Genomic DNA, 17,625 nt, shown 5'->3' with positions numbered 1-17,625 from the left:
TTTTTTTTACTTTTTATTATAAGTCTCACTGAGTTGTCCATGGAGCCTATGAACACAAGCTCCTCTTGCCTTTGTGTCATGAGTATCTGGGATTACAGGCCTACACAGCCAGGCTCTGCTGAGATAGTATTTGTAAAACCCCTGGTCCTGTGTCCACTGCAGGAGAGACGGATGTAAGGAGACAGTAGCCTCCCTTCCACATGTCCTGGGCTATCTGCACCTTAAGTTAGGTATCAGGTGGGCAGTCTCAGGTGCTACCCCAGGCAGTAGCCCACTGCCATCAGCTCCTAGTCATGTTTGGAATAGCAGAAATCTTCTGAGCTGTAGAAAGCACCCTGTATAAGGAGGCTAGCCATCTGGCCCTCTGCTTCATCTATTCACCTATATGACCCTGGATCAGTTACTTTGCTTTCTGCTGTCAATTGCTTGAAGTATGCAGTTGGTTGGAGGCAGGGGAAGGGCCTTATGCTGGCTGGGATTCCTCTGGGTGCCAGGACCCCATGGCTACCCTATTAGGAATCATTCAAGCTACTGGCCCCAGGTGCACACCGAAGCCTTCCACCCCGACGGACGGATGGGTACAGCAGCCCCGGCCCCGCACGAGCCATCTCACACGCTCTGTTTGCTTCCTTTGCAGCAGCTGCAGGTGGTACCCCTTTTCGGCGACATGCAGATAGAGCTGGCCAGATACATTAAGACCAGTGCTCACTATGAAGAGAACAAGTCCAAGTGAGTGCCTGCCGTAATGTCTCTTGGCTCCTGTGAGGACGCCCAGCCTGGGCAGGGAGCTGAGGGACCACTTCAGTCCCTCCTCCCTCCCCAGAGCCCTGGGCAGGTGGATTCCCACAGTGCCAGGAGGGGAATGGCTTGGGTGCTCTGGGTCCTTTTGCACCAGTCCTTGGCTGCCAGGGTCTAAAGGGCTCAGAGCACAGCCACACCCTTTGTCCTGGTCTGCGGTGACCCCCCCCTCCCCTCAGTGGGACAGCAGGAGTCTACTGATGGCAGCAGTCATCACCCTGGTTCAGGTCTCTGCTCAGGTTTTGTGACTATGCAGTAAGTATGTGGTTAACGGTGTGGCTTGGATGGTTCCAGCTGTGACCTGGGTTGGTAACTTCTCCCTATGTCGGCTAATAAACCATGGTTCTAGGGAATCTATGCTAAGGCCTGGGGGTAAATCAGTGGCTCCCGGAGGTGGGGGGGTATTTTGTGAGAGGCGGTTAATCTGGCTGCAGCCTTTGTCCCTCTGATCTCAGATTCAGATCTACATGCGTATTCTCTACAACTAAGAGACCATGGCCTATCCGTGTGAGTCCTTGCCACTCTTTGGTCAGTGTCTTTCTTAGTTTTGCAGCGCTGACAAGTAAAGCCAAGGCCTTTCACATGCAGAGCTACAGCCTCATCTCTCTTACTTTTTATTTGAGGTCATTACTCATTCAGTAAACTCGGTCTGTAGCCTAAGCTAACCTTGACTTTGTGATCCTCTTGCTGCAGCCTGCCTTAATAGCTGGGATTAAAATGATACCAGCAGAGCCTGGGTATACTAGAAACACCTACAATCCTAGCAGTTGGGGGCTGGAGGCAGGAGGATTAGGAGTTCAAAGCCAGCCTCAGCCTACATTAGAACCCTGTCTCAAACAAACCTAAGATACCTGCAAAGGGGTCCCTGGCCTATAACCTATATTATACCTGGAACCCCAGAGATGAGTCCTTGGGAAAATTCATGTCTGGCAGTCTTAGAGAGCCAGACTGGTTGGGCAGATATCAACTTAGCATCAGACAGAGTCAGAAGTTTAAGCAACAGTGCCCCTCTACAAGCAGCTCAAAATGAAAAGCTAGGAGAGCCGAAGTCAGAGGAAGGCTCATTACTCATAGTCCTGAGGAGAGACCCTTTGCGTCTTCTTTTAAATCCAAGTTCTGTCCAAACCCTTCACCTGCCTACTGGCTTCCCATTCTCTTGATCTGTCTATTGAGCCGCTAGTTCTGGAAGAGGGGCAGAGAGTGAAGGTTTTTCTTCGTTTATTTCCTCTCCAATCCAGGGTAGGTTTTTTTTTCCTAATGACATCTCTCAAGAAGACAAGAGAAATTAGAGAGGAGAGGACGGAGGAGAAGGGGAAGTAGAAGGAATAGAGGAAGGAAGGAGTGGTGGAGAGGATGTACCAGCCACACCTCTCAGAATGTTAGGAAGTCTCTCACCGTGGGTACATCCGTGTCGCCAGATCCTTGTTGGGAAAGACAGGGAGGTTGTCCACCTTCATCTTGCTCGCCTGTGATTCTATCCTTTTGTGGCCACAGAAAGGCTGTGATCTTGACTCTTGCCTTCTCACTTAACCTGGTGAGTATCCTGCACTGGTGTCCAGAAACACCCGTGGTAAAACCTGGAGAAGGCAGAGACAGGGCTCTTCTTTCTAGCCATGGTGCCTACAGAGCAGGCTCTGGGGCGTAGGTGGGCACCTTACCGCTTGGTTTCACCCAGAGGAGCCAGCTATGTTGTCTGAGGACCAGAAGCAGCTAGTATGCAGAAGGAGCCTGTCCCACGGAGGTGCCTGGAGCAAGGACCCATACACAACTCCTGTGGTTTTCTCCCCAGGTGGACATGCACTCAGAGTAGCATCAGCCCCCAGTACAACATCTGTGAGCAGATGGTTCAGATCCGGGATGATCACATCCGCTTCATCTCTGAGCTGGCTCGCTACAGCAACAGCGAGGTGAGTTTCTGTGGCTGGTCCAGGGCCTGACGCTGTACAAGGAGCCTGGGCAAGAGCAGGCAGCGTAGGGGGTAGGGGGAACGCACTGCCAGAAGCTGGAAGTAAGGGTTCAGAGTTAGACAAGGATAGATGCTCAGGATCTTTGTGTATCAGTTCTTTCTCCTGCAAAAAAGGGCATAATGCTAGTAATGTCAGAGGAGGATGGGAGTGGGCAGGGAGTCAGTGATGGAGAGAGTATTGTTAACAGATATGGAGGTACGGTTGATAAGAGAGAGAGTTTCCTTCCTTCTTTTTTCTTGGGGTGTTTGTACTTTAAATAGCACATATTTAAGAAAAAAATATGGGTTTAAAATAGCCAGGTAGGAGGAATCACTTATAATGTCCTATCGCACAGTAGATTGCCAGTGTTTGATGATAATTATGATCCTCCATCTGAAGAAATGCCATCAGAGACAATAGGTACACCAGGGAGCCCGTCAGGTCATCACATATTATATATGTGTTGCATGTTTACACTGTGTCCCATAGATATCTACAATTACTGTGCCAATTAAAAATAATTCAGACGTCTTTTCAATAGAGGTAATGACAGCGTTTCTGTTGAAAGGTTCACTAAGGTAATTAATGGAGTGCCTGTCACATGTGTTGTGTCAGGAATAGAGTAAAGGACCAGTAACTGTTCATCAGCTGCACAAGATTCATCCCATGTCACCTTCCATGGCCAGAGACAGCGTTCTGAATACTCCTGTTCCTCATGCCACTTAAACATGCATAGTTATGTAATAATATACGATCTTTGCAAAAATAACGTAAGTGGAATCCGAGAAGGAAGAAGCCATAAAGGGCTGCCGAGATGGCTCAATGGGTAAACACTGCCATGCAAGCATGAGGGACACTTGACTTAGGATCGCCAGAAGTAACACAAAGCCAGGAGAGTGGTAGCGCGCATCTGCAACCTCAGAGCTCCTACAGCAACATAGGATGCTTGTGGATCAGACAGCCCGTGAACACAATGTCAAACAACAAAGAGAGCCTGTGCCAGAGAAAACGGAAAGTGAAAGCTGACACCCGCCGCAGTGGTCCACTTGTGCACCATAAAGATCTCTCCCAATACTAAAGATTGGGTTTTGAGTTTTTTCTTTTTTTAATGTAAGAACATATCAACTATAAAATATTAATTCACAGACTTAAGGGAAAAAAAACTAGATAAACAAAACCAATCCCATAGAATCCTACCATCCCAGGACTAACTTTGATTATCATATATTTTTGTGGACACCTTCCCGTAGATGCCTTTCTCACAGATACATAATATGCGCTGTTTAATTCTACATAGGTCCCCAATCTGAGCTTCCATATTGTGGAAGAGGCCACATTTGCTCACTGGCTCCACCACGTGGCCAGTGGCCATAGTGATTATCCTTTTCCAAACCCCAACTCAGGAAGTATCTGTGATCATAAACCCAGCTTATTTGAAATGAGGATCAGTCTGACAAAATACAGGCGGTGTGGTCAGTAAGCCTGGAGTTTACAAGGACCATGTCTAGACCAAACCTGTATCTGCCTTTCTAGATGTGCCAGTAAGCTGGGATAAGCAGGGAAATCATTTGTCCTGAGGCTGGAATTCCTAGTCACATGTTTGTGCTATCTGAGACTAATTCTGGCTAAAGATATTACTACTACTACTACTACTACTACTACTACTACTACTACTACTACTACTCTTACTACTACTACTACATCCTGGTATTCACAAGGTAATACTTCAGGATCTACTATTGACACCAAAGTCTATAGATCCTCCAGTACCTTATAGAAGTTGCTATTTTTCATATAACCTACTTGCATACTCAAATATATCATAAATTGCCTCTATTTAAGTATAAAACTTACTACAATGTGTAAATGCCATATAATCTAGCTTCCTCTCTGTTACTGTGATAAAATACTTTTGACAAGAGGCAACTTAAAGAATAAAGAGTTTATTTTAGTTCACAATTCCAGGTTAGAGTCTGACACAGGCCAGCCAGCCTTGGCCTCTCTTAACCCACGGGAGAAACAGGGTCCTGGTCGAGTCGGCAAGACGTCAGCAAAGAAATGACAAACAGACACAACACAAGGAAGCGCAGGATCTGAATATATATTCTTAAAATTAAATATCTGACCTTTATGGTCATTACAAATGAAAAAGAAAAGTCAGGTGGCTCAGTGGTCAAGGTACATCTGAGACTATCTGAAACACACTGGGTCAAAAACAACAGCCATCTCCTCTAGACAGGAGCAGTACCCATCCCCAACCCCACTCCCAGGCTCTGAAAGCGATTGGGCCTGCTCGAGCCTGGCCAGAGTCCTGGGGGGCTGCGGGCAAGCCAGACAGGATGGTAGAGGCTAGAATCTCTGCAGTACAGCTTTCACTCAAAACACACCCACACTTACTTGACTTAAGGTCCCGCCCATCCTTAGTAGACACCCACTATGCTAATCATCTGGGCTAGCAGAGATGTGTCCCAGGGGTCTCATTCTTCTAATCCCTGGGAGTAGTTTAGCTGCAATTCTAATGTGGTTTGTCCTATGACTGAAATGAGGATTTTAGTTAAACTTGCCCTGGGATTATCAGCTACCATTCAGTGGAACTACTCCCTTCATTATCTCCCTAACAATGCCAGAGGCAATTAGTCTGAATGGGTAATTCTTTCCAAAATTCCAGGCCAAGGTTTGGCTCAGCAAAGATTAGGGTATTGGAACATTAGTGAGTGCCAATTAGAAGACAACTTCCAATTTTATTTAGTTATAAATGAATCATATCTTGAGGGGCACCTAGCATGCGAGACCCTCCATCGACTATCGCAAGGACATATCTGCGCTACCTCTGAGTTAGGGAATACCAAGGAGACATTGCAGGAGACGGGCTTCTCTGAAGCTTTTTGCCTCATAAACTACTGTCACACAGGGTGTGTGTGCCAAGAGTCTATCACCTTGAGGAAACCACAGAGGTAAGAACTTGAAACAGCTGCTCACGTCACATCCACAGTTAGACGTGGAGAGAAATGAGTGTATGCTCTCTTGCTTGCTTGCTTATGGTCAATTTCCCCACTCACACACAATTCAGGACCTCCTGTTTAGGGAATGGTGCCACCTACTGTAGGCTGGATCTTCTCACATCCAGTTAACTTAAGACAATCTCCCATGGACATACACCTACAGGCTGACCCAATGTGGACAATCTCTTATTGAGATATCAGTTCTAAGTTGTACCAAGTTGGCAACTAAAGCTAAACATCACTCTATAAATAGTTGGTTTTCTGTGTATAGGGGATAATGACAAAATTTGTAAAATATGGATACTGCATTTTTTCATATTTCCCACCTAACATTGCATGGATATATCCTTGGACATAGACTACCTCAAATACATCGGGCAAGAGGAACGCGTTTCTATGTGCATATATGTTACAGTTTTTATGACTTTCAGTAGTAACACCGTACAAAACACTATAAACTCTAATTTAAAAAAGAAAATAATGAGCCATTGCCCATAGAGGAAGTCAAAATTCCCACGAGCCTCATGCCATAGTGTTTGTATCAGCAGAGAGTGTTGTTTGAGCTCCATTTCTATCTAAAGATAGGTAATCTTGGATGATTCACTGAGATTAAATGAGGGTCACAGCACCATGACTTCTGCTTGAAGGAAGTGTTTCTAAACATGTCTGTCATTTCCAGCAGGTAGGGCACTACATAGCACAGTGATTCTTAACTTGTGGGTCACAACCCGTCTGGGGTCAAATGACCTCCTTCATGGGGTAGCCTAAGACCATCATGAAACATAAGTATTTATATCACAATTCATAACAGTATCAAACCTACAGTTGTGGAGTAGCAACAAAAATAATTTTATGGTTGGGTGTCACCACAACATGAGGAACTGTATTAAAGGGCCACAGCATTAGGAAGGTTGGGGACCCCAACCCCCCCCCAGCATAACATATCAACTCTGCTTGAAATTGTTAACGAAAAGCACAAAACTGTGGTCATCTTGACAGTGCTTAAGCTTCAGAGATGTTTGCTTGCAATGTGAGAGCAAACCCAGAAAGGGAGAGGGCTCTGCTCAGCTGGGAACAGGCAGGTGTCTGCTGGGAATGGAGGCATTGCTGCAAGTGTTAATTTGGGAAATTACAGATAGTCGTGAAGTGAGTTTGCAAAGATCGTGTCCATCGTTGATGACAACCTTCATACATTCATACATATATACATATATACATATACCTTCATACATATATACATATACCATGTGGCTACATACATGTATATGGTGTGGAATATTACACAGACAGATAATCTGTGCCGGATCTTTTTAATCAGGGCATCGTTGCTAGTAGGTGATCTGCGGCACCATCTTGGTGATCTGTGATTTGCACTGTATGCGAGGTAGACTATGAAGCCAGGTTGCCTGTGACGTCACAGTGCTGTGCGGAAAGTCATTGCATGCGTACATATTCATGCTTCATATCCCTGCAGAGATGTGACCCTGGCGGTTACTAGTGCGTCCTTCCTACTGTGAATACAGTCAAGACAGGGTTAAAGCCTTTGCATGTAGGGCTAAGTGGGGATCTATATGACACTTCCTGTGGCCTTCAGCAAGACAACTGTCAAAGCTGAGTTTACCTAGCAAGGGAACATAACAGGTGCATAGTTCTCGCAAGGAATCAGAGGAGGACTGCTTCTGAGCCTCGGGCACAGGGACCATGTGGTGAGTGTGAAGTTCTGTGTCCCCCCCCAGGTGGTGACAGGCTCAGGGCTGGACAGCCAGAAGTCGGATGAAGAGTACCGGGAGCTTTTTGACCTGGCCCTTCGAGGCCTGCAGCTTCTATCCAAGTGGAGCGCCCATGTCATGGAGGTGGTAAGTGTCCTGAGGTGCCAGGCCTCACACTGACCCGATTGACAAGGCATTCATGGACATCTGCCTCTAGTTGGCACTCTGTCTTTCAACATAAAAATCCATATACCGGGTTGGTGAGATGGCTCAGCGGTGAAGAGCACTGACTTCTCTTCCGGAGGTCATGAGTTCAAATCCCTGCAACTACATGGTGGCTCACAACCACCTGTAATGAGAAACAAATAAAAAAAACCTTTGGGCTAGAGCGAGAAGGGGCCAGAGCAACTGGGCCAGAGCAAGAGGGAGAAGAGAAAGGGAGAAAAAAAAAATCCATATACCACACTACTTACTCAACTGAAACCTACACTGAGTATATTTACAGAATTGTATGACCTTAAATTAAGAATATTTTCATCATTTAAACAAACAAACCAACAACAAAAATACCACATGTGGGACCCAGTACCCACATTAGTTGGCTCCCAACTAATGTAGCCCTAGCACAGTAGATAGCATGCCTCTGGCTTCTGTGGCACCCACACCCACGTGCACATCCCCACAGACAGACATATAGACACATAAAACATTAAAAGAAAGCCTTTAAAAATATTTTTAAAAACCCATATCCATCTCCCTGCCCGTTCAGCCTTCAGTGTTCTGTCTCTACGCTTCCCTCTTTTGGAGATTCGCCATATATAGACTTCATAGAGCGTGTGTGGTGTTTTGCGTCTAGAGTTTCTTACATTGTGTTTTTGGGGTCCAGCCCCATCCTGCACAAGTCAGTATGTTCACCCCGACATCCCATTAGTGCTCCCTGGTATTGCTAGACTGTTTTGTTTAGCATGCCTCAGTTGGTGGGCATTGGCCGTTTCTTCTCTCTCTAGTACTCTTGGAAGCTGGTTCACCCCACAGACAAGTTCTGCAACAAGGACTGCCCCGGCACTGCAGAAGAGTACGAGAGAGCCACGCGCTACAATTACACTAGCGAGGAGAAGTTTGCCTTTGTGGAGGTGGGTGGGCAGATGCCCTGGACTGCTGCTCCCTGTGGACCCTGGCTGGTTTTGATTCTCCATTCTGATATCATTTTAACTTGATGCCCTTTATCTTATTTTTTTTTCCTGTCCAGTTTATTCTCTGTCAGAGGTTACTAGGAAATGACGAGGGATCCAGCAACTTTAAAAGGCCGAATATGGAGGATCCCGAGGCCCTTCCCCTAGTAGAGAACAGTTGCTAGTTCCTGGGGTCATAAGAGTCGCTTTTCTTTAAGAGTGTGGCCATTGGTTGGTTCCTGTGCCCCAGTGGATGACTTCGTGCCCATGGATATATGGGCAGCACTGATTGTACTCATTGGGTTAAAACATAATAAATATATGAATAAATAAATGTTTATGAAAGGAGGATATGAAGCTGGAGGGGGAGGTCCTGAGGGAGGCTGGAGGGATGGGGGAAGTAAGGATAGATATGATCAAGATATAATGTGTCCTAGTCAGGGTTTCTGTTGCTGCGACGAAACTCCGTGACAAAAAAGCAAGTAGGGAAGAAATGGGTTCATTTAGCTTACACTTCCACATTGCTGTTCATTATTGAAAGAAGTCAGGACAGGAACTCAAACAGGGCAGAATCCTGGAGACAAGAACTGGTACAGAAGCCATGGAAGGTGCTGCTTACTGGCTTGCTTCCCCTGGCTTGCTCAGCCTGTTTTCTTATAGAACCCAGGACCACCAGCCCAGGGATGGCCCCTCCCACACTGGGCTGGGCTCTCCCGAATCAGTCTCTCACTGAGAAAAGACCTCCAGCCGGATCTCACGGAGGCATTTCGTCAACTGAGGCTCCTTCCTCTCTGATGACTCCAGTTTGTATCAAGTTGATACATAGTGTTATATACATGTATGGCATTTTTCTAAGAATAAATTAAAAATTGAATTATATATGATGATGGGCTGGCAAGGTGGCTCAGTGAGTGAGATCACTGGCTACACAGCCTTGGGGACCTGAGTTCAGATCTCAGCATCCAATCACAAAACAGATCACGACCCCACCCTTAACCTCGTGCTGCGCTGCGAGGGTGGACATAGGAGGAGAGCTGGGCTACAAACTCAGTTCTCTTTTGCTTTGTTTGTTGTTCTGTGGTAGGTTTGGTTGACATAAGGTCTCATTAAGTTGCCCTTGACCTCACTTGATAACAAGGCCAGTCTTGGGACTGTAGACTTGTTCTGTCAAGCCTGCCTGAGTTTTAGCTTTCTACCAGAGTACTCACAGTATAGATGTTCCTTCAGTAGCCATAAAAAGGGGGATTTCACATTATCTCCAAGTCTCCCGGAGAGTCTCACTGTTCTGTGCCCTCATGGGCCTTGGCAGTGGCCATCTTGAGAATGATCTTGGTCATTCTGATGGTCATGTGGGTGACTATCATTAACCCTGTCATTCTCATGTCCCAGAGTCAAATGATACTGAGTATTTTTTTCATGTGCTTATTGGCTGTTCTTCTGTGTTCAGTCTGTGTAAAGTATTTAGTCAGAGTCTTTGCAGTTAAGAGCACTAACTTCTGGGTTTTTTGATTTTGGGGGGGGGGGGTTTGTTTTTGTTTTTGTTTTTGTTTTAGTTTTTCGAGACAGGGTTTCTCTCTACAGCTCTGGCTGTCCTGGAATTCATTCTGTAGACCAGGCTAGCCTCGATCTCAGAAATCCACCTGCCTCTGCCTCCCAAGTGCTGGGATTAAAGGCATGTGCCACCACTGCCCGGCTCTCTTTGCTTGTTTTTAAAGGTTGTATTCTGCCTTCTCATTATTGAACTGTGAGAACTCTTTCTATAACCTCGCCACAAAACCCTCACTGTGTATGCGATGGAAGTAGCTTCTCTTCTTGGTGACTCTGCCTCCTTTTTTTTTCCTTGACAATGCCTTTTGAGGAGCACTAGTTTTCTATTTTGCCAGAGTCTTAATTTATTCACCTTATTATTTTACAGTAGGGAAATGAGGATCCTAGCTTAGAAATCCTTACAGAGTCTCAGGTTGCAGACTTTTCCTTCTGGTCTTTGCCCACGCAGTCGTGCCCACTCTGTGTTTGGAATTACTCTGAGCCCTTCTTTATTTGTCTCAGTGTTTTAATTATGGGTTTGTCTGTGTGAGAGACTGAGCATGTAGTACCTTCGGAGGCCAGAGGCATCGGAGAGCCTTGGGCTAGAGTTTCGGGCAATGGTAAGCTGCCTAACATGGGTGTTGGGAATTGAACTTGGGTCTGCAAACGCAGTTAGTGCTCTTAAGTGCTGCACCAGCTTCGTACTCCCTGTCTGGATGCTTTTTAATTTCACCTCTGGCCCAGGCTCTCTGGATGCCTCTCTTATTAGTTTTTATTCATTCTCTTCATGATACCTTACTGCAGCCAAACATTCTACTCTTTGGCTTCTGGGAATGTCCTTCACCTTCTGACAAGGCTTCTCACCCCAACTGTTAGTATTGTGCTTGTTTGTTTATTTGTTTGTTTTTTTTATTTTGTTCTGTTTCTTTTAATGTTTCACAGACAGAAACAAGCCTCACGTGTAAGCATATCACCCATTCCGTCATTCCTTTCCTGTTCAACAGAAGGTTCCAGTTAGGGGCTTTTGCTCAAGGCCATGCCTAGCAGGGCTTTCTTAGCCATTGGGCCTTCTGTGCTTCAGGCTGGTGCATGCAGTCAGACGTGTCACTGCGTGGGTGTGAGAGCATGGCCACTGTGTGAAGGCCGATTCATCATGTCCCTGATTCGTCACACACGCCCCCTCTGTGTCCTCACAAGTCAGCATGTTAGCACTCGAGTCTGACTGGGGAGGCAAGTCTACTGCTGGTAAATATGGACTAAAGAGACTGTGTGTCCTACCTAAGCCCATCGTTCCATCCCCACTACATCCGATCGAGCACACCCACCAGCCAGTCTCGAGCAGCAGCACAACACAAGCTTCCCTTCCCTCCTCCGCACATGTAGAAGCAGAGGTGTCCTGGGGACAGCTTCAGGAAAAGATTCCAGTTTGGGGCCCAGGCAACTATCTGCCACATGGGGGTGGAAATAGTGATCTGGTTTGGTCTAGTTTATGTCAGTGTTTGTAGAGAGATCTCCAAAAAGCACAGGAGTGCCACCCAGAACGTGGTTCAAGGACCAGCTGTGATTTGACATCCATCAGCAGTGAGATTAGAGCATGGGTCAGGATGACAATGACCTGCTTTGTGAAGCATAGCCATGCTTTTGTGGCAGGATACTAGTATCATTTTCTAAGTATCATTTATTTCTGCTTGACACACGATAGCTATAAATATACCTGAGGTCCACTGTGACATGTCAGTGCTTTGGATGCAGTATGTGAAGGTCATATCAGCTCATCTGCACATCTGTCACTTTGAATTATTATTGTTGTGAGCATTCAGAATCCTCTCTAAGTGACTATTTTTGAAATATCCAGCTACGTGTGCAGTGTAGCTTCCCCATTGGGACATAGCACAGGAAATTGTCTCTCTTATCCAACTGTACATGGTGTATCCTCCCAGGTTTCCTCTCATGTGTGTGCGTGCTTGTGTGTGTGTGTGTGTGTGTGCGTGCGTGTGCGTGTGTGTGTTATGTATGTATGGTATGTGTATGTGATATGTGTGTACATATGTGTGTGTTGCATATGTGTGTATGTGGTATGTGTGTATAGTATGTGTGTATTTGTGTGTGTTGCATGTGTGTGTATGTGTTGTGTGTGTATGTATGTGCTGCATGTGTGTGTGTGTGTGTGTAGTGTGTGGTATGTGGTGTGGTGTGTGTGGTGTGTGTGTAGTCTGTGGTATATGTGGTGTGTGTGTGTGGTATGATTCATTCATGTGCCTGTGGAGGCCAGAGCTCAGCTTCATGTGTCATTCCTCAGGAGCTGTCTACCTGGGTGTTTGCCCCAGTTAGGCGAGGCTACCTGCATTGAGCCCTAAGGATCCAACTTGCTGTCTCCCAGCACTGAACCCCAAGCACACCACCATGCTCAGCTTTTCCCTGTGGGTTCCGGAGTTTGAACTTAGGTCTCATACTTGCAGCACAGGCACTTCACTAAGGGAGCCATCTCTCCCTTCACCCCCTTCCGGTTTTTTTATTCTAAGTTGGTAATGCAATGCACCTGATGAGATATGGTGAATGTCCTCCAGTTCCGTCCATGTTGCTGCATGTGGTAGATTTCTTCTTTCTGGCTGCATAACCTTGCATTGTTTACATCTGCCGTGGTTTGTCTCTCCATTCACCATCAAGGTCCACCTCCATAGATTCTGTCCTGGCTCTGGTGGCTAGTGCTCCAGTTAACGTTGGGTTCATGTGTTTCTTCAACATGGTGGTTTTGTTGCCCTCAGTTATACCCAGAAGTAAGATGGCTGAATCAAGTGATGCTTCTATTTCTAGCATCTCAGGAAACAGCGTCCTATTTCCATATGGCAGAAGTAAATGGCATGGCCCCCCACAGTGCGTTAGAGTTCCCCGTTAGCATGACTGCTGATGGGGAAGTAGAGCTCTGGTCTGTGTGCTTTGGGTACCGTTTCTTACCTGGCAGATTTACAGGCCCTGGCCTCATTCTCTGGTGTCTCAGTACCCTCTCCCGGCAACCTGGCGAAGCATGATGAACAGATGGCTTGCTAAGTGACAGCTAGGCTAACCCTTGCCCTGTGCCCACCAGGTGATTGCCATGATCAAAGGTTTGCAGGTGCTCATGGGGAGGATGGAGAGTGTCTTCAACCAGGCCATCCGCAACACTATCTACGCAGCCCTGCAGGACTTCGCCCAGGTGACGCTGCGGGAGCCATTGCGGCAAGCAGTTCGGAAGAAAAAGAATGTCCTTATCAGGTGCGTCCTTGGATGGGCCTCATTCGGGACGCTAAAGGACTGATTATAGGGCTTGAAGAAGATTGTAAAATGGGGTCATTGTATCCACAGTCATGAGATGATGGAACGAGATAATCCATGTGTAGACTTCAGCACACGTCATGTGTAGCGAGTAGGCTATGAATATAAACTTATTAAAACATTATCCATGGAGTTAGTGATGCTAATGAGGTGTTGCTATAGCTTCTCCTACTCTCCCCTCCCCCAGGTCCTGTATTCTTGTCCCCTGCATGGCTCAAAGCTGTGTTCATAAGCAGTCAGTGGCCACCAAAGCCATGGCAGCCACTTGTTAAAAGCATCTAGCACTGTTACAGCATCCCTGAGTAGGTCCAGGAATGAATGTGCATCCCAAACACTCAGCATCGTGATACAGGAGGTTCTGACGCCATGTTGGGCCTAGACACAGCTTTGCAGACACATGAACTGAATCTTTGTTCTTCCTTCCCAGCGTTCTGCAGGCAATTCGAAAGACCATCTGTGATTGGGAGGGAGGCCGAGAGCCCCCCAATGACCCATGCCTAAGAGGGGAGAAGGACCCCAAAGGTGGCTTTGACATCAAGGTGCCCCGCCGTGCTGTGGGACCATCCAGCACACAGGTGAGCGGCTGCCAAGCAGCCTGGCTCCTCTGTCTCCAGGCCAGTCGGACCATAGCAGGGCACCATGCTTAGCCATGGGGTTAGTGGGATAGGGATTCTTGTGAGGAAGGGTGGGACTTAGCAGCTGCTCTGGGCTTTTCCTGAAGTCTTGTTTTGATATAAAAAAGGAAGACCACTGGCCTAAGATTCAGGAGACCTGGGTTCTAGTCCTAGACACCTGTGTGACCTTGGGCACGTTACACAATCTCTCTGCGCCTCAGTTGTCTAGTCTGACTGATGGGTGGTGGTAGAACCATATCTACCTACCCAGTTATGTCCTAGCCCTGTAAAGCTCACATATCACAGAGCAGGAGAGATCTGACATGGAGTCCACATACATCACTTTGTATGTCATAACAACCCCAGCCCCTGGTAGGAAACTTACAAGTTCTGCCCTGATGCACTGTACGTTCCGGCGCAAACACCTTAACCTCTCTCAGCTCTGATTATCCTCTGAAAACAAGAACTTTGGATGAGATTTTTACCAATACTTAACTTTTCTAATTTTTCCATCCCTTTTCCAAAGACAGCCAGCCCACAAGCTTGGCAAGTCTCCTCCCCTTAGAGAAAGGCTGGTTGTCAGAAACACTCTGGGTTCCCAGCCAGAGCTTCTGCAGTAAGATGTCTGTGTTCATCCAGAGCAGTCTTAAAATTACACGGGGAGAACAAGAGTGAAATTAAATTCTCACTGCCGGTGTAGGAAAAGGTATTTCCTGGTCTACTTTCTGTGGTATTTGAAAACAGAGGCGTCTGACTGTAACCCCTGGGGGTCTTGCAGATTCCAGAAGCCCCAATTTGGAAGCTCCTCCTTACAGGGCCTTTCAAGCCTGTCTCTGCTCTGAAGTGGGCCATCTGAGGCCCTTTCTTACCCATCCTTCTGTGTGTGTCCGTGTCTGGGCAGGGCTGGGGCTAAGCAGGGGCAGATGAGTGTTGGTAGCGATATCCTTTAGCTCTGCAGTGTCTGATGAGCAATGTGCACAGACTGTGTTCTGCTTGTGGGACATCCCAAAGAATCTTCCATAGGCAGCTCTGAAATAGTTGAGGGTCAGAGAGCATCCTAACTCTGAGCGCCCTGGTGGGACTGAATGGCTCTCATGCATTTTGCTAAGTTCTAAGAGGTTGATGCAGACAGAAGGAGGATTGTGGGGATGGGGAGAGGCTACAGACAGAGGACAGAAGAGAGAGAGCCACCTTGTGGACAATTTGAGAGCTGCAGGTTGGTCACCAAAAACTCAGCCCCACCCCTGGGTGCCACTGGGATAGGTTGATTGCACAGACATATATAGTTGACTCCTAGACAGCCTCAGAGCTGGAAGAGTACTGAAAGGTAAGCTCATCCTCCCCCTATCACAGATGGAGAAACTGAGGTCCAGAAAGGGGAAGTGACTTGTCCAAGTCACAGGATGAGTGCCAGGTAGAGGTGGGACAAGAACCCAGGTCTCCTGATGCCCACCCCAGGGCTCCATTGCAACCTTCAGAATGCAGTAAATGTAGGCATCTCATAGAGTTGGGCAGCAGGCTGTCCTGGTGGATTAAATGCCCTGTTAAATTAATACAGTTGGCTAAAGCATTGACTCTGTTCAGAGTAAACCCATTTTGCTAGTAGTTAGACCTAGATGTGAATCCAATCACCATGGCCCCATGACTAATGACTCTGAGGCCATCATTGGCACCATTCTTTGATAGTCAGAGGGAGACAGGTTCATAGAGGGAGGAAATCAGCAACAATGGTCATCCCTTCCCCACAGAGGGGACCCTGCCTAGGGTAACATGGCATGCAGATCTGTGACTGCCAGGCCCATAGTGGGTGAGACGCTAGGGCCTATCCAGAAGCAGCAGAGTGTAGCGTGGTTGTTGGGAGGTCGGAGCGTGTCATGTGTGGCCCCTGCAGTTGTGGCGGCTTTCCCACTGTATACAATACCTCTCGCTTTTCTCTCTCTCTCTCTTTTTCTCTCTCTCCCTCCTCCCTGTCTCTCCTACCCTCCCATTCCCTCTTCCTTCTCTCCTATCTATGTCTTAGGCCTGCCAGTGGTCCCCGAGGGCTTTGTTTCACCCCACTGGTGGCACACAGGGCCGAAGAGGCTGCCGATCCCTGGTATAACACCGCCTGGTTGGGTTGGTTTGGGTGCCTACTGCGGGAGGCAGCAGGAACAGACTAGCCTGGCTCCTCAAGGCCATATCCAGCCCTCAGATTCAAAGACAAATGGTGTGGGGAACGCAGTAGGATAGCAGAAAGAACAACCCTATTGCACTCGGGCCCTTTGCATGTAGGGCACTCTGTAAGCAGGAGTTGAGTGTCTAATAGCCTCCTGTGTAAGTGTGGAGTCCTACCCAGAATCTCTGGAAGACTGTGCGATACAATCCAGGCCACCAGAGGGTACCAGCATTCACTGGCAGGTTCAAAATGCAGGATCAGAGACAAGGTAGTTGGGTGGGGAGGCGGGTGGGACCCATTTTGAGCTTTGTCCATTACATAACCATCCCAATGTTAGAGCTGAAAGAGATTGGGTTATCTGGTCCAATTCTTCCTGGGAGAAAAGGCAACTGGAGCCCAGAGTGGAGGCTTTGTTGTCTAAGGTCACACAGCAAGTCAATGGCAGTGCCTGGCTTTGAACCTGGCTCTTTTGATTCCTGGTTCAGTGCCCCATCCATGCTGTTATCATGGTCATCTGGGAAATCAGAGAGTGACATGGATGCCCACAGCCTTCTCTAAGCAGGGCAGGCAGGAACCTTAATTACCTGCCATTGTCAGGTCACCTAGGGGTGCCGTGGACCCTAGGCTGAAAGCTTTGCAAAGCTGGTCAGTCTCCCTCTGGGGAGATGAGGGTGGGTGTCGAACTCGGTGATGGAATGCTTGCCCAGCATGGGCTGGGTCCTAGAACAGCAGAGAGAGAGAGAGAGAAGAGGTTTCTGTAGTTCACAGTCACTTGTCTGCTTGAATCAGTGCTTCCTTAAGACAGTTCTCTTTAGGAGCAGAAAAGAACCACAAGGAAGGTGGGAAGGGAAGACAAGTTCTCCCACGGCATGGCGGGCCACCCTGACCCTCTCCCGCCTTTCTTTTCAAGCTGTACATGGTGCGCACCATGCTTGAGTCACTCATCGCAGACAAGAGTGGCTCCAAGAAGACGCTCAGGAGCAGCCTGGATGGCCCTATCGTCCTCGCCATAGAGGACTTCCACAAGCAGTCCTTCTTCTTCACACACCTGCTTAACATCAGCGGTGAGCCTCGGGGCCCTCGGCTGCAGGAGAGGACTGGGCATCCACCTCCCAGAGCAACCAATTCCATCTGGCTGGAAGCTGTAGAGAGACGGAATCATGAACCACAGGGGGTTACATTTTTGCTCCCAAGGGCAAAAGGATTATTTAAAAGCAAAAAAGAAAGAAAGAAAGACCTTTCTGTCAGCTTGAGGAGGCAGGAAAAGCCAGGCTCTGTTGCACTCACTCTGACCCAAATGAATTCGTCTGGTAGACATCCATTGCTAGTTAGGAGGGGAAAGGACACCAGGGAAAGCATGCACTGGGTCAGACTTCTATGGGTAAGCAGC

At 47.5% G+C, this 17,625-nt stretch overlaps 1 protein-coding gene across 2 annotated transcripts in view; it reads left to right on the top strand.

Moving 5' to 3' along the window:
• The window catches only part of Cyfip2 (cytoplasmic FMR1 interacting protein 2), a 129,057-nt gene that overhangs the window by 40,304 nt on the left and 71,128 nt on the right, over positions 1–17,625 (top strand). For both annotated transcript variants that reach the window (XM_031354271.1, XM_031354270.1), the window contains exons 10-16: positions 638–729; positions 2,588–2,705; positions 7,483–7,602; positions 8,463–8,588; positions 13,240–13,406; positions 13,894–14,041; positions 17,146–17,299. In XM_031354271.1, the coding sequence (XP_031210131.1) occupies positions 638–729; positions 2,588–2,705; positions 7,483–7,602; positions 8,463–8,588; positions 13,240–13,406; positions 13,894–14,041; positions 17,146–17,299 (925 nt within the window). The remainder of the gene's footprint in view (positions 1–637; positions 730–2,587; positions 2,706–7,482; positions 7,603–8,462; positions 8,589–13,239; positions 13,407–13,893; positions 14,042–17,145; positions 17,300–17,625) is intronic.

This window comes from Mastomys coucha, unplaced genomic scaffold (genome assembly GCF_008632895.1).
Source record: "Mastomys coucha isolate ucsf_1 unplaced genomic scaffold, UCSF_Mcou_1 pScaffold5, whole genome shotgun sequence".
Taxonomy (NCBI): Eukaryota; Metazoa; Chordata; class Mammalia; order Rodentia; family Muridae; genus Mastomys; species Mastomys coucha.
Note: the sequence above shows the minus strand (reverse complement) of the source record. Positions and strands in the feature narration are given on the sequence as shown.